General features: G+C 45.0%; 1 protein-coding gene across 2 annotated transcripts in view; it reads left to right on the forward strand.

Annotated features, from left to right (window-relative positions):
- The first annotated feature begins 3422 nt into the window (after positions 1-3422).
- FCHSD2 (FCH and double SH3 domains 2) overlaps positions 3423-22243 on the forward strand; it is a 178952-nt gene continuing 160131 nt past the window's right edge. For both annotated transcript variants that reach the window (XM_074572284.1, XM_074572285.1), the window contains exons 1-2: positions 3423-3885; positions 6635-6732. In XM_074572284.1, the coding sequence (XP_074428385.1) occupies positions 3865-3885; positions 6635-6732 (119 nt within the window). In that variant the 5' untranslated portion in view covers positions 3423-3864. The remainder of the gene's footprint in view (positions 3886-6634; positions 6733-22243) is intronic.

Here is a 22243-nt window from a genome sequence, read left to right on the forward strand (position 1 = left end):
TTGGACTCGATGATCTGAAAGGTCCCTTCCCACCTGGACAATTCCACGATTCTATGATTCCAAAGCGCCACCTAATTTTTCTTAGCCCGTCAAAATGCTTTGTTCCAATCCATTTTTCCACCTTCCGGCTTGAAGGAACCAGCCTCTGCATTTCCCCCGAAGCGCATCCCATTGCATTTGCTCATCCTGGCCAAACCGCGTGGAGGAACTGCAATAGATATATAACGATTGCACTCCATGCTCCTGTCTTCCCAAAGCACTTTCTCCTCTACTCTTGGGTATGTAGGAGTCGCATTAGATGCATTTAAACTTGCCAGTGGGCACGGGGCATGGTCTTGCACCAACACCTTCGGGGTCTGCAGGTCGTGCAGCTCAAACAGAGAGATGTAACATATTTTCACAGCATCCATTGATGCACCACCTCTCACTAATCACTTAGAGAAGGTTTCCCAGGGAGAACGGGTTAGACTAATTAGCAGCACTAAATAAACTAATAGCTGGAGGAGAAAGGAGAATTCAAGTTGCATTTTAGTTTGTTTTTTTTTTTTTTTAAAAAAAAAGTGTTAAAAGATGGTTAAAGCATCTTTAAAGGCGAGGGGTCATTTTCTGGGAGCTGGAGTAAAGCAGTTCATCAATAATAAAGGAGCTGGCGCTGGAGCAGCAGCAATGCTGGAGCACTTGGGAAAATGCAATTATGAGAATTGCCTTACACTCTGCAAACTGCCCTGGTAATTTGCTTAAAGGAAACATCCAAATGCATTTTAATATTTCAAAGATTTCATTGCAGCAGATCTAATAAGCTAAGCCAAGCAACCTAAGTACTAGGGGGAAAAAAATAAATAAAATTTAAAAAAAAAAGCATCTCCGATCAGGCTTTTTTTTTAATTCGCGCCTAGCCAAACACGACATTGCGTGTCGGGGAACATCACTGCTGCCTCCTGGGCTCCCCTGCATCCCACCCGTGTCTGCAGCGCTCGAGCGTTCAGCTTCATTTTATTCTCCTTTGATTAAAAGCAACCTCCTGCAAAAGGCTGTTTGGGTGCTCTGCTCCCGGCACGGTGCCCTTGGGATGCACCGCGGACCTGGGTGTCACCATCAAGGGACTGCTCCAGCCGTTGTCCCCAGGCTTTGAGGGTGACAGTCCCTTATATACTTCAACCCCAGCCCGAGTCTGGCTCTCGCTGCCCCACTTTGCTCGGGAAAAGTGCTGGAGGGAAGGTGATGGCTGCTTTTCCTGCGGTGCACCGCGTCTGCACGGTGCCGGGGTGCAGCTCCTGGGTGGCACGGGCTGTGTCCTGCACCCCAAACTGTGTGGACGGAGCCTGCGGTGGACTTGTGCCTTGGAGGCTGGGCCAACGCGCAGCATGCTGGTGGTGGCCCTGGGCAACAGCCCTGTGGGGTCCCTGCGCACCCCTTGTGCACCTCTCTATGCACCCCACTGCACCCCCATACGCACACCCCCATGCACACCCTGCACCCCTCTATGCACCCCTCTTGTACTCCCATAAGCACACCCCCATGCACACCCCGCACCCCCATATGCACACCCCTGTACCCCCAATGCACAGCCCTGTGCACCCCTCCTATCCCCCAAATGCACTCCCCCGTGCACACCCTGCACCTCCCTGTACCCCTAAATGCACACCCCTGTGAACCCCCCCGCACCCCCATATACACAGCCCTGTGCTCACCCCGCACCCCACTGCGCACCCCCAATGCACGCCCCCATGCACGTCCTGCACCCTTCTATGCAACCCCCTGTACCCCCAAATGCACCCCCCCACGCACCCTCCTGTATCCCCAAATGCACACCCCTCTATGCACCCTCCTGTACCCCCAAATGCACACCCCCGTGCGCTCCCCTGTACCCCCAAATGCACCCGTGTACACACCCTGCCCCCCCATATGCACACCCCTGTGCACATCCTGCACCCCTCTACGCACTCCCCTGTACCCCTCTACACCCCCCCGTACCTCCAAATGCACACCCTGCACCCTTCTATGTACCCCCCTGTACCCCCAAATGCAGCCCCCGTGCACCCCCTTGTACCCCCAAGTGCACACCCCCGTGAACCCCCCTGCACCCTTCTATGCACCCCCCGTGCACACACTGAACCCCCCGCACTCCTGTATGCACCCCCTCTACCCCCAAATGCACACCTCTGTGCACCCCTTGCACCCCCAAATGCACACCGCTGTCAACCCCCCTGCACCCCTCTATGCACCCCCCCTGCACACCCTGAACTCCCCTGTACCCCCATATGCACCCCCCCAGTACCCCCATAGGCACACCCTCGTGCACACCCTACACCCCCCTCCTGCACACCCCTGCAGGCCCTGTGCACCCCCCCGCACCCCACTTTTGCACACTCTTTGCGCATCCCTGCACCCCCCCGTGCAAACCCCTGCACACCCCCCGTGCACCTCCTCTGCACCCCCACCTGCCCCCCGCCACCTTGTGCACAGCCCGTCCGCATCCCTGCACCCCCTGTGCCCCCCCCCCCCCCCCCCGCGATGTGCACCCACGGCACCCTCTGTGCCCCCCCCCCTTCCTGTACACCCACGGCACCTCCTGTGCTCCCCCCGTGCACACTCTATGCCCCCCCTGCACCCTCCCTTGTGCACCCCCATGGCACACCTCTGCAGCCCCCCCGTGCATCGCCCCGTGCACCGCCCTGTGCCCCCTCGGCACCCCTCCTGCGCCCCCCCCACCTGCACCCCCCCGTGCATCCCCTGTGCACACCCCTGCAGCCCCCCCGCGCTCCCTGTGCACCCCTTCTGCCCCCCCGCCTCACCGTGCACTCCTGCACCCCCCCGTACGCCCCCTGTGCACCCCCCCATGCACCCCCTGTGCACAACCTTGCCACCCCCCCTTGTACCTCCCCGTGCAGCCGACCTGTGCACACCCTTGCGCCCCCCCGAACCCCCTTCGTGCACCCCCCCGCGCCCCTACGCACCCCCTCTGCACAACCTTTCCACCTCCCCGTGTACTCCGCCGTGCTCCCCCCTTGTGCACCCCCTGTGCACAACTTTGCTACCCCTCCACGCACCCCACCTGTGTACACCCTTGCACCCCCCCCACCCCCCCCCGTGCACCCCCAGTGTGCACAGCCTTGCCACCCCTCCGCGTACCTCCCCGTGCACTCCCCTTGTGCATACCCTTGCACCCCCCGTGTACCCCCCCGGACACCCCCTGCGTTCCCTACGCACCCCCTCTCCCCCCCACCCCCTGCGTACCTTCCTCTACCCCCTCGCCCCCCCCTTCCCACCCCCCCGCCCCGCGCACGGCGCCCCCCAGCGGCCGCGGGCGCTGCGTGAGGGAGGGCGTGGCCGCGCCGCCGCTCTGTCCGCGCCGCCGCCGCCGCTCTATGGTGGCCGCTCTGGCTGGCCGGGAGGCCTCGCCCCTTGGCGGGACGCGCGTCCCCTCAGCGGGGCGCTCCCGAGCCGCGCTCCGCTGACGCCTGTTTTTTTTTTTTTTTTTAATATTTTTTTTCCTCCTTTTCCCGTTTTTTTTTTTTTTTTTTTTTTTCTCCTTTCCCCTCCTCCTTCATCCCCGTCCCCGCCTCCCCTCCGCCTGCCTCCTTTCCCTCCCCGCTCCCCAGGGCCGGGACTCGGGGGACGCTGCTCGGCGCCCGCCCGCCGCTGCCCGTGAGGAAGAGGCGGCCTCCCCCCCCGTCCCTTCCCCAACCCCCCCTTCCCCTCATCCACCCCCGCTCCTCCCGCCGACCGGGACTCGCCCCGAACCGGGAGGCAGACGGTCGCTGCCCGCTCCTCCTCCTCCTCCTCCTCCTCCTCCTCCTGCAGCGGGGGCCGCAGCCTGCTGCCGGGGGGGAGGGAATTGATGTGGAGACCCAGCGCAGCACCATGCAGCCCCCGCCGAGGAAGGTGAGGAGCCCCCCCCTCCGCCGGTGGGGCTGTGTGTGTGTGTGTGTGGGGCTGACTGGAATGGGGCAGGGTGGTGGGGCCCGGGGGGTGAGTTATGGAGGGGGGCTGGATGCGTGGGGGGGGGAGGGGGGGCAGCAGGTTGGCTGTGGGGTGGTGGAGCCTGGAGGCAGGTTTAGGAGAGGGAGAGCAAGTGTGAGGAGGGAATGGCGGGGGAGGGGGGGAGAACTGGGGGCGGTGGGGTCCTAAGGGTGGTCCCAGCAAGGTGGGTGAGGGGGGAGCGTCTGGGGTGTGGGGGGGTGTTGGAAACTGGACCTGGGGGGCCAGAGGTGGTGGTGGGGTGGGATGGGTCAGGTGTGGAGGTGAGGTCTGGAGGTAGAAGAGGGCATGGGGAAGGTGCTGGTGGGGAAAGAGGTGTGGGGGGCGGCAGTGGTTGGGCAGTGGATGTTTTGGGTGGCCATGGCTGGGCCACCCCCGTGCCCACCGGAGGTTCTCCCGATGAAGGAGGGCGATGGCTATGAAGGGCTGAAAGGGGGTCAGTGACTGCAGACAGCTTGGCTGCACGGGGGTGTTGAGACCGTACCGGTTGTGGGGTGTATTTTGGGGGCTCAGCTGGCTTCGGGCACCATGGTGGGTTGATGCCAACGGCGATGGGTTGGTTGTCTTGGAGCAGAAGGTCATGTCTGGAGTTGATGGAAGGATGCAGGCTATCCCGGCACGTATCAGGAGTGCCGGCAAAGAGGGGCAGCCAAAAAGGTGCAACATATGTGTGATGGGAACAATCTGCAAATGCAGCGGGGAGGCTTTTTTGTGTCCATGTGGTCCATGGGAATATGGGGTGCTTTGCATTAGGGGGGAGAGCTGGTGTGGGAAGAGGCGCAAGAAGGAATGGAGATTTGGTAAAAAAGGCTGTTCCTAGTGTGTCTGTGTTCAGGTCCTTATCTGGGAGGCTTGATCTGTAGTGGGGTCTTGAGCTACATGTAAGTACCAATACATGGAGATTTATTGGTTAGTTATTTTGAGGGTTGTGTGCTATGGTCGATGTGTGGGGAGAAAGGGGGAGCTAGAGACAGTGAAGCGGGGCCAGGGATGGAGGGGCAGCTCCTTTACAGGCACTGTGGAAGGGAGTTTTGTGGTTTTGAGCTGTGTACGCATTCTGTATTCTTTGCGATGCTGCCCGATTAGGTGGTTTGGGCTGTAATCATTTACAGCCTGATTGTCGTAGCTCTCCGCAGATGCTTGAGATTTCATACGCGATGTTGAGATTTCTCAGCGAGGAGAGGAGATTGCAGGGGTTTGCTGTGTGTGAACTGTATAATAGTGACTGGGAGAGGTTGGGAGGGGAGGAAGGCTGAGAGGGAGCGTAAACAGAAATCCCTTGTCATCCCCCCAGCTCCCCAGTAGCCCTGGCAGGCAGCTGCAGTGAAGATCTCTCCTTGGCTCGTTCCTGCCTCTCGACCTCTTGTTTTGCGTCTGGACTCTGCTTTTGTTAAACATTTCTTATTTCTATTTTAGTTTGCATTTGGTGGCTTATTTATATTACGTGTTTGTCATTCTTTGCCTATATTGTTTCATTTGAGATTATTTCCATTACATTGGGTCATCTTGTGTGGGTTTATTTATTTTGAGTAGGGTTTTTTTTTCATGTACAAATAAAAATGAAAATGCTGAAAGTTCATATTAAAAATAGACACTTTTTCTGCTTAGAGTCAGGGGCATACATGTGATTTTTATTTTTTTTATCATGTGAAAAACTTGTCTTTATATAATGTTGTGATTAAAGGATGCTTGTTGCTGGGGGATTGTTTTCAGTGTTCAAATTGAGGAGGCTTTTGCTAGCTGATGAGATCTAGATTTTTTTTTTTGCCTGGCTGGTGAGGAAGAGGGAGATCTGTGTCGTCTTCCTCTCTGAATTTTTCATCTCTCTTCCCCCATTACAGTAACTGTTTGGCATTTCTGTCCTCGTGAATGCATAATGTCTTCAGATATGCTGGTGATCATTTTTTAGGCCGATACATGGATTCCCTGTGATCACTAGAGGGCTTAAATGCCAAGACCTCTTGTTTTATAAAAACAAGAACAAAACGACCCCAAGGTTTCCTTCCAAAATCAAATCATTCCTGATACCTGTGCCAATGGTGCTGCTACCTGCCAGTTATCAGGTAGATTCCCTAAGAATTCAAATTTTACCTTTGTGATCACAAGGTTCAAGGGAAAACAGCACCAATGCTAAAAATGTAAGGCCAACCTTCTGAAGCCTTTTTATAGAGGGCTCTTTTGATCTGATGCACAATAAAAAACAATTTCATGTTTAAACTATCTTTAAGTAACAGCAATTGTAGGACAGTTTAATGAATTTCAGAATTGTGTGACTTGCACTGAAGTGCTAAATGTATACACGCTAAGTTAATTTTGTGGTCTGCTTTTTCTTTTTTGGTAGGCAAAACTCCTGTTGCACGCAAGTTACCCTCCCAGGTTTTGGAATAAAATTGCACTTCTGTTAATGATGGGGATAAGCGCGGGATTCTTGTCGTGTGCAGTATAAGCCTGCTTGGGGTGACAGCGCTTACTGAAATCAGCCTCTATGAATGTTGTGTAGGGTTAAACTGCCCTCTTAGCTGTGTGTTCGAATTTTCCACTGAAATGTGCAATTTCAAAATAGATTAAAGACATGAAGTGTTGTTTTTTTTCTTGTTGAAATTTGACTTAAACTCTACAGAAAATATATGTGGTCTGTGGTTTTATTTTCTAGGTGAAAGTTACACAAGAGCTAAAAAACATTCAGGTTGAGCAGATGACAAAACTTCAGGCCAAGCATCAGGCAGAATGTGAGCTACTTGAAGATATCAGGTAAGGTTACAGCAAATGCTACCAAAATTCCTTTAAGATCCAGTTTTTGGAAGAACATTTGAGTTACAAAACTTCAGGAACTGACGATGGAATTTCCTCTTTGGATTTCCTGCTTTTAGGCTGTTAAAGTTTTGACACAGCTGGAAATTATAACTGGAGCTAACACAATGCAAACCATTTTTTCTTCTCTTCAATGGGGGAAATGTTAAAAAAAAGTCACAAACAACATACAAAAAGCAGCGGTCTTTTCAGCAATAGTTCTCTATATAATAGACTGAGACTTTGATTTACCGGTTATAAGAGGCTGCTAAAATTATTAAAATATTTTAAAACCACTGATGATTTATGTCTCGTAGAGATAGCTTTGAACAGCACTTTTAAATAGATTGTATTTTTAACCAGAAACTTGTAAGAGGGTATTTGCGTTTGTAATTTAAAACTCTGCACAGGTTAAGATCAATAGGGAAAATCTACATGACATCAATTGTGGGGGTTTTATTATTCATTTTACCTAATGTGATTGCTCCTCTTGAAGTTAAAAGTTTGCTTTTAACAAAACACGGTGGTAGTGGATACCTGGCATTCTACGGAGGATTAATCATTCCATTTGGAGAAGATCAATTTCTAGGACGGTTCTTCTGTAGAATATTCAGCAGTGAGCTCACTGCTGTCCTGCTCTTTTTGGCAGTGTATAGTCCACCCGTTAATTATTTAAATGAGATTTCTTGCTTTATATTTGTATATAAAATGCAAATGTGGCAACTTTGGCAGATTACATACTGTTCGTCTCGCTCTTGCAGTGTCCTCTCTTCATAAATCAGGATGTCGAGGCTTGAGCCTTCTCTCCCCTGTTTTTCTTCTGTGGGTATTGAAACGCTTTTTTGTATGGGAAAGATCACGGCATTCGTTTCCTTAGAATAAAATTAGTGGCTGTGCAGTGTTTAACTAGCAAATGCTGAGTAATAAGTAAAGACTGATCCAAGGAATCTTTTCCCCCTAGATAGAAGCTTATTTTTAGGACATCTAGATCAGGTACTGCTGCTCTAGCCCAGGTTTTGTTAGCATTTCCTATTTTTGAGGAGTTTATAATTACTTCCGTCTGTATTCTGCTGAAAGATGTCATAACCGTTATTAGCCTGTGGATACAAAAGCAGGAAAACATGTGAAAATGTCGTCTTAAAATATTTTTCTTCAATGTAATTTAATTTCTACAGTTAATTTAATTTGTAAATTTTAACATTACGGATTAAGAGACTGCGTTAATATATTTAATTCACTAACACGGTCACTATACGTACATAGTCTCTATTCAGCGTTCTTGTTGCAAGCAATCTGCGTTTGCAGAATCACTGCATGGATTTACAGATTAAACGTTCTTTAAACGTGGAATGATGCGATAGGATATGACAGCTCCATCGTGTCAACGATTTGTTCAAATATCAGATAAGAGAGAACAAGAGAATTTTTGCTTATAAACCTTTGCCGGAAAAAAAAAAGAAAAAGAAATAAAATCTTGGGTTGTGATGGAGAGGCCTTTTAATTGCGTTTAGCTGGGAAGGAGCTGGGTAGTTTTGATAGCATGCTGGTCAGTGTGTGACGCTCGTGTGAGAAGTTGGGTGTCAACCTCGTCATCCCATTACTTGTGTGTTTATGACTGTATTCAGGATATGCAGCCACCGTGATTCCGGAGCGTTCCAGAAAGCAACGCTCGCTGGAACCACACACAGGATCTTTTTGTCTCTGGAATGAAGAATTATTTTTATAGAAAGCACCCTGCTGTTATCCAAAAGTATTAAATTTTAACTGAATGCCGTTTGTTTATCAAGACTTGAGTTCAGGTCCTTTCGTAGAACTGTTGGAGCTTTCAGGCACTGCAAGGGTACAACTTTGTGCCGTTGTTTTATGTTCTTGTTATGCTCTTGTTTAATGCTCTGAATTCTACCAACTTAACTGCTACAGTGGCAACAAGAAACTCTGAATATATGATTTGCAAGTTAGTGATTAAGAATGCATATTTTAAAATGTTAAATTATTACAAATAATTCCAGTATTTGTTAGCATATAAATGCAAGCATTCAAATCACATACGCAATACGTAAACCCCATAGTATTTGTGTAGGATTTAAAACTCTTAATTACATTTTTTTACATCATTTCAGTTCAGTTTTCTATAAAACTAAAAAGAAGCGATGCAAGGAAAAGATCAGAAAGTTCTCTGATGAGTTCTAGCAGAATGCATCTATTGTCTGGTACACTAGCAGATGATTTTTGGCAGCCCACCAGATCATAAGCATACTTGTCATTCCAATAGCTTTGATATCTTTATGTAAAACTGAGCGCTGCTTTAAATGTTTGTAGTTTGAAGGCTTAGACTATGTCATTTGGAGAGGACGAAGACCGAACTACTGCTTATTCCAAACGGGATTCTTCTTGGTTGGGGATGAGGCATATAGGTCTATCTACCTTTTTCCCAGCCCCTCTGCAGATACTTCATCTCCTTGAGGGCTGTACATAAGCAAACCTACTGTGTTTAATTAAATCTAATGTCCTCTTTTTGGGTGATAATACAACATTTTGTGTGCAAACAACAGATTTGGGTCCTGGAGGCCGGGAAGAAAAGGCAACATGTTTTCCTTCTGGAAAGTGTACCTAAGATTTGACAAATCTATGTGCCGATAGTCGAGTGGAAAGCTTTCCTGGGAGTTGGATGACTTTTGACACAACGTAAAATTTGGATATCTATTTTAAAAAAACCTCAAATATCCATTGCAGTCTTACAAACCGTGTTGTGTTTCTCTTCTCTGTGGGAGCTTAGTAGCAGTAAAGCTGAAGAATCTTTTCATGACTTGACAATACTATAATAAAAAATGTGTTTTGAAATGTGTTAGCAAATAGGTTTAAAAATACATTTCTGTGTTTATAATCTCTGTTTGGCTCTTCGTGTTACATTTCTTCATACTTGGTGACTGGGGAATTTGTGGAACAAGTGATTCAGGATGCTTTTAGGATCATTGGCTCATTTTTAGGCATGACATATGTTTATCTTCTGTAGCTCACTGAAGCTACCATATCCTTTCATGTGGTAGATCTATGCTGGCATTACTATACAAAGATTGTCTTTCTACCACGGTCACGGAGAAGGAGGTTTTTTCCCCTGAAAGGTAAATGGAGACTTTGTTGCTGCGAACCTGAAATCCTTCAGGGTTTCTTTATAGCTAGAAGTACTCCTTTACTCTATCCACACCTGGCTGCTTTTAGGCAGCAAATTCTTTTTTTTTTTTTTTTATTTTTTTTTTTTTTTTTTTTAGGAGCCAACTGGGTTATGAATGGCTGAATTTATCAGAGGTGTTGGCAATTTCCATGTATTTGGTTTTAAAGATTGCCTTATTTGATTGGTGGTAGGAAATAAGTCACATGTAGTGATCTAAATTGCCCTTAGTTTGCCAGGACGTAGGCATACTTTCCTTTTGTGTGTGCGCACGTGTCTCCAAAGTTGTAAAGAACTCTGTATGATCCGTGTTTTAATTCAACTCGGTATTTTTGTAATGTACTTGTATGCTATAGACTTTTTAAACTTGTTGGGTGATAGTTGCTTTACCTTGAACCTTATCACAAGGCTTGCTTTTCAGAAGAACTTTGTATGCCTTTACAGTTTTTGATAATGTATTCTAAAATGTCGTCTTAAAAGTTTCTTCGCTTTCATGTTTTGCCAGCAAGAATGAGGTTGTGGTTGCATGGCTGTTTTACTCTGTTCTACAGCCTGGACTGCTGCTGAAGGGCCAGCTCCGCTTGCCAACTATTTCTGCTGTCTCCCTCTAGCAGCACAAGGATGGGCGAGCCATGTGGGTTAGGGAACTTACCCTGAAATCAAACCTTCCCTTACCCTTCTCCCAAAAAGGGATAATTTTCGGATAAATCTATTCGGTGATCCAAGGCTGCATGGCTTCACAAGTGCCACAGTAGCATAAGAGGTAGGAGGACTAAGAAAGGAGAGAAAAAGCAAGACTCTGCGGTAGCAGCCCAGGTTCACGTGGGATTAAAGTCGCTGTGTAACCACAGCCTGATGCTCCTGTGGAAGGCACAGCTGCCGCTTTGTGAATTACAGAGCTGGAAAGGCCACCTTATTTAAATCCTAGCTAATTTTCTGCTGTCTGGATGCGTTGATCCTATATTGCTGCATCATTTTAAGTCGGTTGACTGTACAGCGTGGTGTAAATAGACATAAAGATTGCATGATTTCTGGCCGAGATGGAATAGCAATACAGTCCTTTCATTTGCTGGGTCCTGGATTTAGTTTTTCATCGCTTCCAACTAAATTCATAGTGTAAAAGGAATTGCCAAAATCATAGGCTCAAAATCTTCGATATGGATACAAATATACATAGAGATATCTCTGTTTCTTTCCTTCTTCTGTCCTTGTTGTTTCTCCCTCCTTGCTTTTTCGTATTTAAAATATCTTCTCGTTGTTCAGTCTAGCATATATGGCAGTGTAATGTATCCTATAAATTCATTCAACTTTTTTTTGGTAAAGCCACATTGTCCTCTGACTCTATCTCTGTGTCATCCGCCCTTCTCCTGCTGCTGCCTTGCCTTTGTGTGCTATTTTCTGTCTTCCATCCTCTCATCCAAAGCTCTGCCCTCTGAAGGTTGTTCCCTCCTTCCAGTTTGTCAGCTTATTTTTTGCTTTTCCTCCTAGATACTTCATCTCTCCCCTACTCCTTTCTTAATGCAATTCCGACCTTGTGAATTTTAATTAGTTCTTGGGCATCACCTCTATTTCTGAGATGCTTTTGTATTTAATGTTCAGCAGTACCGCTTACGCGTGCTGGGTTTGTTAAGCGTCTGTGTTTATTTGCTAAGTGGGGGAGATCTTCTTGTGGGTCTTCCTCAACAATCTGAGCCTTTTCTGGTCTCAGATGCTGTTGTCCTGTCAGTGGGGCTCTCACTTGCATCTTCTCTGCAGAGAAGTAGCAGGTTGGATGTGGAATATATGGGTGAGGGAAGAAGGAACTTAGTGGGGGATACGGGTTTATGTGCTCGGTGTGAGGGCAGAGTGGTTCTTCGTCTCCAGCTTGGTGTCTCATTCCTGTCATAACAAGCCTGAGTGAACACTACAGCTATTTAAAAAAAGAAAAAGAAAGTAAAAGTATGAATGAATATGTATCTGTAGCTAGCTAGTTGCTGCTAGTTTTAACATGTCATTTTATGTTTTGAATTATGCTTCACTTAATAAACTTGCGTGTAACCTTTTGCTATGAATATACTTTGTACTCTCCGGTGGAATTTGACTGTGCTTCTGTAATCTGGCTGATTATGTTGGTGGGTTCGTGACAAGGTTTACAGCAACTTTGGCTGTGAGTCAAGCTACTGAAGTAGAAACTAACTGCAGTTCCCATTTTAAATACAGCAAATCTAATGTAGCAGCTACAAGGCAGATCACTTAACAGATAACTGTGTTAGGGAGAAGTCTTGTCGCAGTACGAATAGTGCTGGAGAAGGATAAGTAACTGGAAAAGAAAACTGTAAAAGAATACGTATTTGTATATGTATATAGCCATATATATTAGGATGCCATAAGGGATTCTGAAAAATGATGAGAAAGGTTTACTTTTCCTGTCCGGAGGCAAAATGGTAGTGAGGAGTTTACCATTCTTCCTGTTCTTTCCAGTCTTCCAGCTGCAGGGAATGCAATTTGTTTGGATGTTCTTGAACCCTGTATTGGGCTCCAGAGCATGTTTGCCTCTGGCTAGTGGGTATCTGATGAGGCCTTTTTTTAAAAATTCCCGTTCAGAACTTGCATTCTGCAGTCACTGGGAGGTTTTCATAAGGAGGTAATCTTTTTTCTTTTATTTCTTAGAAATCTGTCCTTCGTTGCCACCTTTCCTTTTTCCTCCAAGGTCATTCCCTCCCTTCAGCAGCCGTGATGCTCGCCTCGGTGTTTGCGGCTTTGTTTAAGTAGGAGCAGAGTGATTTTTCTGTGCTTACAGGTTCTGAATTCCGCGACCTGACAAAGCAGAAAACAGCAGAAGTATTAGAAAAACTCATGGAAACTGCATGCACAATATTGTTTTACTCTGGGTTTGACTCGCACTTGAAACGCCTTTCCTTGTGCGACTAGTAGATCTAGAGGCTTATTTTTTTGCTTTAAAGCTTGCAATTTTCTTAGGAGTTGGTGACATTTCTTTCGTCTTGGGCTGATCTTTCTCGCCGCTAGTGAGTACTGTGAGTTCATTTTTATTTTTTTTTCAAGCTCTGTTAATTCTTTGCTGTAACACTAAATATGCAGAAGTTTTGAGAAAAGTTGGTGGTGTTGCTTCTGAATAATATTGCGTATAAAGATGCCACAGAATCTGTGGTCTGGGCACATTACCTATAATTAGGCAGTCCTTTAATGAGATGCTCGCATTCTTGACGGAATTAAAATCTAGCGATGTTTTGACTGGAACTGTTTGAGGGAAGCTTGGAATGTACTTTAAAAAAAAATGTTGCCTACTGGGTGTGGAAGTCCAAGTTTTGAGCAAAAAAAAAAAAAGTTTCAGTATAAACATAGCCACAGTGTAATGATTCAGGCCTATCTTGGCGCAGTGAAATTGAGAAATGGACCACACTCCTTCATTATTTTTTTTAAATTCCTGACATAAAAAGTAATGGATCTCCAGTTCCAATATTTCTAAGTAGCTTTACATTTTTTGGTTAACTGATGAAGGTTTGTTTTTGATGATTCTTTGGCTTTTTTTTTTTTTTTTTTGGTAGCAGAAGTAATAGTGTAAAACAAAACCCAACAGTCCATTTCTCACATCAGAGAGAAAATGAATTTTTTTTTTCACCACTTTAGCTTTAAGGTTTGCATTTGAATGAGCTGCTGTTTATTAAAGCAATTCCAGCACGTGGTCTGGAAGTCTGATTTTTTTTTTTTGGGCTTGTGTTTCCTTGGAAGCTTTCAGGAGAATTCAGGCTTGTTACGTTAGCTGGTGAGCGCTGCGCCTTTAGTATGCGTTTGTCTTGGAAGGGAGTAAAAAGATAATTCTGGTACTGAGTACAACACCCGCATTCTTTGCCAAAGGTTGTATTTTCAGTTTTGACTCAGTGCCCCCTTTTTAAGAATGAATTCTTTAGCTTGCAGAAAGCTGTGGGGTTGGTTGTTGTTTTTTTTCCCTGAATTTTATCCGAGTATGGCCTTTCCTTGGAGCTATCATTTTTCACCACAGCGTTTCTTGGCAGAGCTCTAGAAAACCAGCAGTTGCGATGCAGCTCTGTAAAAGTTGCCTTTGTTACAGATTTTTATGGTGACAATCGCAAGGCGTAGCTGACAATCGACCAGGCTAGGTATGTATATTAGAATATATTGTACAGGATAATTCTAAAGGAACAAAAAGCTTTTCCATTGATCCACGTGATCAAACCCAAGCCTGTTTCTGTAAGGAAAGCTCTTCTCTTTGAGGCTCTGTGTATTTCTAATCCCAACTCTCAATCCAAACCCCTGTATGTAAGGGGAATTGAAGACGTTCAGGACATACCACAAATGTCGCGATAAGCTGTATTGGAAAGAGGAAGAGCATTCTTATCATTCCAGACACAATTAGTGTAGCCTGGCTTAATTTCCTATGGTGTTTTGTTGTATTTGTTTCATCACGTTTGGTGGGAGAAGGTTTATTTTGCAGGTTTTGCATCCTTTGCCAATAGTGCTTTCAGCATTTTTTGCAGACAGTGCTTTCGGCCTTTTAGCATAACCCACACCAGGACTTTTGTAAACCATACCTGCTGTGGCTTTGGGACGTTGAGGCTGTTATAGAGGATGCTCCACCCTTTTCATCTGGCTTCGTGGCCGAAGATGCTGTTTATTCTTCCCTTCCCCCTCCGTGCCAGCCTTGTCTTTACTTTGGGAGTTATTTTAGACATTCACGGGTGAACACAGAGAATGTGCATGAGCTGGTGAAGCAGCTTGCGTGATAGTCCAGTTCATGGTCCGTTTTATTATCTGACTTGCGGGCACAGATTCTCGTCTCTTGCCTCTGCGAGAAGGGTGTGGTGAATACCAGGAGATGGTATGACACCGCCAGAACTGGCTTCACTGCAGTGTTTTTGACCGTGTGTCAGAACTGGCTCGGAACAAGTTCAATTTTTGTCATGCTGAAAATAGCCGTTAGCGTGTTGGGAACACTAATTCTTGGCAGTGCCGATGTTTGTGCCACAGGACTGGAGTCAATCTGAAAGTAAAACCTTGTTCGTGGTCCCTCATGCAAACAGTGTTGCAGGTTGGTATTTCTAAAAATAATAATAAAAAACATACCACTTTTCATAGGAGCTGATACGGCTCTGAGAAATCTGATAGTTGTTGTATCTGAGGTGGTTTTTGTCATTTTACTAAAAGTTATAATTGGAGCCTGTGTGTATTTTGTGTCTCTCAAAGGCTGGTTTAGCTTCATATAAAGGATCCTGAAGAACCTTTTAAGAAATGTACAGAATTTACGTTATCAAGCTGTTCAGCCAGCCTCCTGATGCTGCATTGTGTGAATTTCCTTTTAATATTTTGAGTTTCTGCATTTGGGTCAAGTCCAGCTTTGGAATCAAGAGAGAATGGCTGGTCTCGTCTCCCGTCAGGAGACCTTGAAAACCTTGTGCCTTTTCAGTGCTAGCGAGTGGGAAGCTTGTCCTCACAAATGAGAGAAACGGTATTATCAGCTCATACCTCGTGTAAATACCCTTCATAGGGGAGGCAGAGATAAAAAGAGAGATTTTTTTTTTTTCAATTATTTTATTTTTTTTTTCCCCAGATAGGGGCCAATGTAGCGTGATTATCTCACTGTAGAGAACTTGGTACTGTGTTACTTTGCTTCCCATCCCCAGCTGGTCATTGAGATCAGCTTCTCCCGCTCCTCCTGGACTTTTAACTTAGCCGTTACCTTTTATTATGGTTGGTGATTTTTAGCTTTCTTATGAACATGCATCAGCTTATTTTTTTGGTCTTAATACAGTCAATGAGCTGGTTCAATCTTCTTAGTCGCTTACTGCGGTATGAAAGCACACAAAAAAGGTCTTCTGCATGCATATTTTTAAAAACAGGCTATAAAAAAGGGGCAAAACCTATTCAAACCGAAGTTATTGCAGTCAAGTATTCGCAGTAAACAAATCTGATTTATAGTAGCTCAAAGTAGTGCTTTTCTGTTTGTTTTTTATAGTGGGTTTTAAAATTTTAATAACGTTTTTCCAAAATGCATAGTAGGAATACATTAAGTTACAGGCTTTTTATTGCATTAATGTTTGTAAGTGTTCTGTTTTGTTTCCTTCTGAAATAAACACTGTATTTCCAATTAATATTTGAGGAAAGAGAGTAGAAGTAACTAAAAAAACCCATCTATTGGAATCTATGTTTTTTTCCTGTGCGCTATTGTAAGCTTATACATTCTATTATTAGATTTTTAAATTGTTCTTAATGTCTGGAGATGTTCCTTGTAACAGTCTTTCGAGTTATTTTAAGTATTCCTTTCTTTGTGCCTGTGAGGATCTCCAGTGGCTCCAAGAAGGTTGTTCACACACATCTCTATCCTCCTGCGCTTTCTGCAGCGAGCATCCTTTTAATGAGAGAGACAAAACGCGTTGGTGTCTAATTTTATGGGAAGAGCTCAGCCATGCAGAAGACTTTTGAAGATTTATAGTGGTAAAGCCACTAAGTATAGTTATTTCTAAGCTTGTGTGCCAGCTGCGAGCCAGTGTTAGTGAAGAAAATTTTGGCACTTGCATGTTTAAATACATACAATACTGAGCATAAATAAGTTATTTTTTTGGCTCCGCGATACTCTGTATGCATATTTGGAGGGGAGACAAATAGAGAGGAGGCAAAAAAACCCGAACAAGCCACAGTTTTTCCTGAGGATACGATACTCTAAGATGATCTCAGATCAAAAGTGCTTTTAAAGATGTCTGAATAGAAGAATAAATGAATTTGTATATTTTGTGAGACATTCCTGGCAATATTTGGAAAAGCTGGAAATATGAGAAATTACTTAAAATTATTTTCTAAGGGTATAAAAGGCGGAAGTGCTTTGGCTTTAATTCGGAGTTTGAGAATGACAGAGATGAGGGCCTGAATTTTGTTAAAAATGAAATAAAATTGACCCAAACATTTTTCAGGCTTTCAGCAGCGTAGTAAAATAGTTGTTACGTCTTGACTGAATTGTGAATTTCGATCTGGAAACACGACCATGTGTTAGGCTGCTGCATTTGTGTTAAAGTTTGATCTAAAAATCAGTGTCTGTCCGTCCTCAAACCAGGCAGAGACAGAGGAGAGAGGCTAGAATGACTTGTGAATTTAAAAAAAAAAATAAAATCAGAAAAGCAATAGTGTCTCGATTTCTAGCAGCCGCTTTTCATGCTGTTGGTGTCTCCCCAGTCTGGTGTCAGCCTGTCTTACTGTAAATGTACTTTGCTCGTTTTCGGCTGTGTTGCTGCTAGTGAAAAAGGGCGTAGGTGGCAGCGGCTTTACATGTTATTTTAATGTGCTTGTTGTTTATGACGCTTCCTTTCATGTTGATTGATTTTGTGTGATTGTTTCTAATAATCTCTGTGGGATCTAAGCTGACTAAATAAGAGGACAAGTAAATATAGCTGCATAGTAACACCTGATTAGAAGTAGGTTCTTGCTTTTGAATGTCTTCTTTATCTTCTCATTCTTCCCCCGTTCTTCTCAATGCTGTGAGTCCACGAAGTTGTGTGAGAGGCAGTGCACAGGTAAAATGTTCACATTTTCCATACGAGAACTGCTACAGTATTTAAGCTTGTATAGTTGGGGGGGGGAAACCAAGCCATTTCTGGGGATGCTAGTTTCACTTCCAAGATTCAGTTCCACCTGAATTACAAGACGGTGAAGAAACAAATTGGGAGGACCATCCCAAGGTTTTTTTTAACGAGTCGCAACAATTTGCATTTCAATAAATTTATTTCACCAGCTCCTGTGGTAATTGGTGTAGGGTGATACCTTACGTTAATTCATTGTACCAGCAATACCAGAACACACGGGTGCTTTTAAAAGTAGATTTGCCTCCAAGGTATCTCCCCTGGGGTATGTAACCAGTAAGAGTTTCAAACTCTGCCACACCTTCCTTGTGTGCTGCAACTATTGCCTTGGCAAAACCATCTGTTTTCTGCTTAGGTGAGGAAATGCAATTCATGCAGCAGTTGGGCTTGCTGTGTCCCTTTGGTGTTACACCACCTTCTGCTTGCATGTAGCACTGCTTTACACTTCGGTGTGTGGGGAGTGACCGTTGTAGTTTGTCCTTCCTGACGCTGGATTAGAGGATATAGTTTGGTGACTGGAATGATCTCTACCCCCAGCCGAGTTCTGCAATGAAAGTTGATGAGGTGACTTGTGCTTCTTCGAATCATAGAATTGTCTAGGTTGGAAGGGACCTTTCAGATCATCGAGTCCAACCATCAACCTAACGCTGACAAAGCCACCACTAACCCTTGTCCCTCAGCACCACGTCTGCCCGGCTTTTAAATCCCTCCAGGGATGGCGACTCCACCACTGCCCTGGGCAGCCTCTTCCAATGCGTGATAACCCCTTCTGTGAAGAAGCTTTTCCTAATATCCATCCTAAACCTCCCCTGGGGCAACTTGAGGCCGTTTCCTCTTGTCCCATGGCCTGTTCCTTGGGAGAAGAGACCGACCCCCCCTGGCTACCCCCTCCTTTCAGGGGGTTGTAGAGAGCGAGAAGGTCTCCCCTCAGCCTCCTTTTCTCCAGGCTGAACACCCCCAGCTCCCTTTAGCCGCTCCTCACCAGACTTGTGCTCCAGACCCCTCACCAGCTCCGGTGCCCTTCTCTGGACACGCTCCAGCACCTCAGTGGCTTTTTGTGTGGTGAGGGGCCCAAAACTGAACGCAGCACTTGATGTGTGTAAGCAGGGAAGCAGATCTGCTGGGAAGCAGATCTGGTTGGCTTTGCTCTCTAAATTGATGAAATGGAAGCTAACTGCTGTCAGCAAGTTCATAGATTCATAGAACAGCCCAGGTTGGAAGGGACCTCGAAAGACCATCTGGTCCAACCTTATGTGGAAAAGGAAGCACAGGTGAGATTACCTAGCACTCTGCCTGATCACACCTTGAAAACCTCCAGCAGTGGGGACTCTGACATGTCCCTGGGGAGGTTATTCCGGTTGTTGATTGTCCTCCATGTAAAAAATGGAGAACATCTGTGAAAGGCCAGGCTGGATGGGGCTTTGAGCAACCTGGTGGGTGGTGTCCCTGCCCATGGCAGGAGGATTGGAACTAAATGATCTTTAAGGCCTCTTCCAACCAAAACCATTCTGTGATTCTATGAAATTTCTCTTATATGGAGATGAAACCTCTGCCAGTGCTACTTGTACCATCGCCCCTTGTCTTCTCTGTGTGGCTCCTTGTGAAGAGAAGTTGTGTGACCATCCTAGACAAAAGGAATCAGAGGTGGGACCTTTAGGTTTAGGCTCAGTGGTAACTGAGTAGTATTCATGTGTTTTCTAGTAGAGAACTACAAAACTACTTCTTTGTTCCTCGCCTCCCTTCACTGTTCCTGGAGATGGCAGGAATCTTGAATGGGACTGTGTGTCTGGAGCAGTAGCGGTGTTGAAATAGCGTATCTATATGTTGAAATAGCGTATCTATATGGCAAGGGAATGTGGGTTGTAAAAGCTGAACGTTTTGCATTTCAATACCTCATAATAACAGAGAATTTAATTCTGTTTACTGAAACTATCCTTAGGTGGTTTATAAACCTTTTAATACTAGATGATGTTTTTTCTCTTTCTCCATATAAAAGCAGCCAATAAATCTACTGGAGTTAATCTCTTTGAAACTTTGATAATCCAGACAGGGAAGAAAATGCCTGCAGTGTGGTTTTTTTGGTTGGTTATTTTTGGGGAGGGCAGGAGTGAGTTATCTTTTTTCAGGTATGCCTAAGTAGGATAACAGAAAGGTGTGTGAATTTGTGAGCAAAACGATTCAGGGCTTGTGATTTGATTACCTCTCTAGATCTTTGAGCATTCTCATCTTCTCTTTGCACTTAAAAGAGCACTCAGATCTCTGTATAGCAAACACGCTAATATTTTTTGGGTACTTGTATAATTAATATCATCGTGTCTGTTAGCAGGAGCTGTAGCTATTCCTCGTATTCCACATTTTCCACCAAATAGTAGAAAAGAGATAAAAGAAAAGTAATTTCTGCGGTTTCTTTGAGCGGTTGCAGTAAGACTAGTTTGTATTTGCTTCTTAGCTTTTTTCTGTGTGTTTCAAATAGAAGCGAAGAGCTCAAAAGTGTAGTGACTTCGAATCGCAACCTCTGTGTATAGTGACAGACTCCAGGAGTGCGCTAGTTCTCTTTGGGCATCGTTTTTTTTTTTTTTTCCCCCTGTGCTTGCCGTATAAAAGGTGCAGAAACACTTGATACGACGCGGTGACCAATGTTCAGGCTTTCAGGGTAGCATCTGCCTAAAAACTTCTCATCTGTCAAAACATACGCAGAGCTTAAATGATGTGCATTATGTTCCAATTGGTTAAAAAAACAACCAACCCAACAAACCAAAACCCTCCCCAAATCAATCAAACTTTAAAAACGTTAATCTGTAATTGTATTAATCTATGTGAAAGCAGATTTTGGTTAGTTACTATGAGCTAATCAGTTGTGTGGAAAACAAAGAAGGCCATATACTTGAGTTTTGCTAAGCCTTTGAAGCTTAGGCTTTTCTGCTGAGGAGGTGAACATAATCTTTGTTATTACATGAGTCTTTTGTTTGTAAATCTGCAGAAGTTTGATGACAGTATCCAAAGACTGGTTAAAGTTGATGTTCCAGTCTGCCTATTGCTGGGGACAAGCGTCTATCTCTAACGCCAGGGGAATGAAATCCTTTATGTTTCTATTGCTTCCATAGCAGCTAGTGGGCATTAGGTACTCAAGAAATAGTATGAAAATCTACATAAAGAGTTTGAGCCTCTTCTAGTGTGTTGCTGAAGCCGGATAAAAATATTCTTTAACTCTTTCTTCTGCATGTACTTCCTGTTTGTGCTCCCTTTTCTTTTGGTAAGAGGTGGCTGTCTTTGCTTTCATCTTTCCAAATGTGCAAGTAGGAGCGAAGGTATGTTTCTTTTACTTGAAATCAAGGATGGGGTGATGTTGTTATTCCTGATTTCCTGGGGAGACTTTGACTTCTGACCAGTGGCGTTCTGTGTCCCGCAGCCAAGGTTCACCGTTACTGCGGAGCTCTGCTGTGCCAGAGGAATGTGACTGTCGAGAGTGGTCTTTGTTCTGGAGTTTGGGGTAGTCTTTTAAACACCCCGGGCCTAGATTGTGGAGCTCTTTGAGCTTTGATCTTCCCTGAAAAGTTCATTTTACTTAGCAGGGGTGCTTTGATGTTCTCTGCTTGCTGGAGCCGATTACTGCCAAGTCCTTCCCGTGGAGGTGCGCTGTAATGCTGCTGGCCAGTTAATAACCCAGACCAACACTTTTCAGCCGAAGAGATGTTACTGTGAATCCAGACACATCCAAACACTTTTCTACTCTCAAGTGAGAAAATGGATCTCCCTGCTGGAGAAGTTTTGTCTGTTGAAATTTTTTTTTTTACATTTTTTCTTTCTAAATTTAGCACGTTGGTTCAATATTATGCAAGACGAGGGCTGAGCCCTGTTTTGTTGACATAGCTAGCTAGATGTTTGAAACTCATTTTGCTTTATCTTCACCTAGCTGTGCTGGCGAACTGTATTAGCAACTGTGTTCTGGTTTTACTGTAGCTTTTCATTCAGGAAAAACAGTCTTAACTATATGATACTCCTGTTTCCCAAAAGTGCTGTTTTCATAAATGAATTTCCAATGTAGTTGTATTAAAAACTGATTCTTAATTCTCAGTTAAGCACCTGAGCTGCATTTGCCCTTAGGGAAGATTATCTGCTGTTGGTCTTCCTGTTCCGAGGTGTCTGTAGCAGCTGATGCTACTGCAGGTGGTAATCAAGACCAAGGAAAGCCAGTGGCCAGAAGAAAATGCTTCTCAAACTTTTCCAGGTGTCTTTTCCAGGAGGCTGGTTGGCAGTAGACTTGAGTTTTTGCTTTTTGGAAGAAGGATGGGGTGGGACCCTGGCTTCTCTTCCCCTGGGCAGGGAATGATCAAAGCAGAAATGACTGGTTGTACTCAAGAACCTTCCCAGGTGAAATGGATAGAGGTAAGGAATGCCACCATTCCAGAAAAGGAGATGAGCTGAACTGGGAAAGAAACAGTTCAAGCATAGGCAGCGCCCTGCCAGGCCTGGTGGCAAGTGGCATTAGTAAGAAGATACTAGGTTTTGTGGGTTTTTTTGTGTGTGGTGGTTGTTTGTTTTTTTTTCCCCTACTGAGCAGAAATTTAGCAGCCTCCACTCCTTTTCTCATTATTTCAACAAAAACACCAAATTCAGAAAGCATAATTCTGTTTCAGTGTCCCTCACGTTGCTTCCTCTGAGTCCCATCTGGCCCAGGGATAACGTACATGAGCTGAAGAGTGGGGAACTGAGCGAC

Source organism: Larus michahellis, chromosome 1 (assembly GCF_964199755.1).
Source record: "Larus michahellis chromosome 1, bLarMic1.1, whole genome shotgun sequence".
In the NCBI taxonomy this organism is placed as follows: Eukaryota; Metazoa; Chordata; class Aves; order Charadriiformes; family Laridae; genus Larus; species Larus michahellis.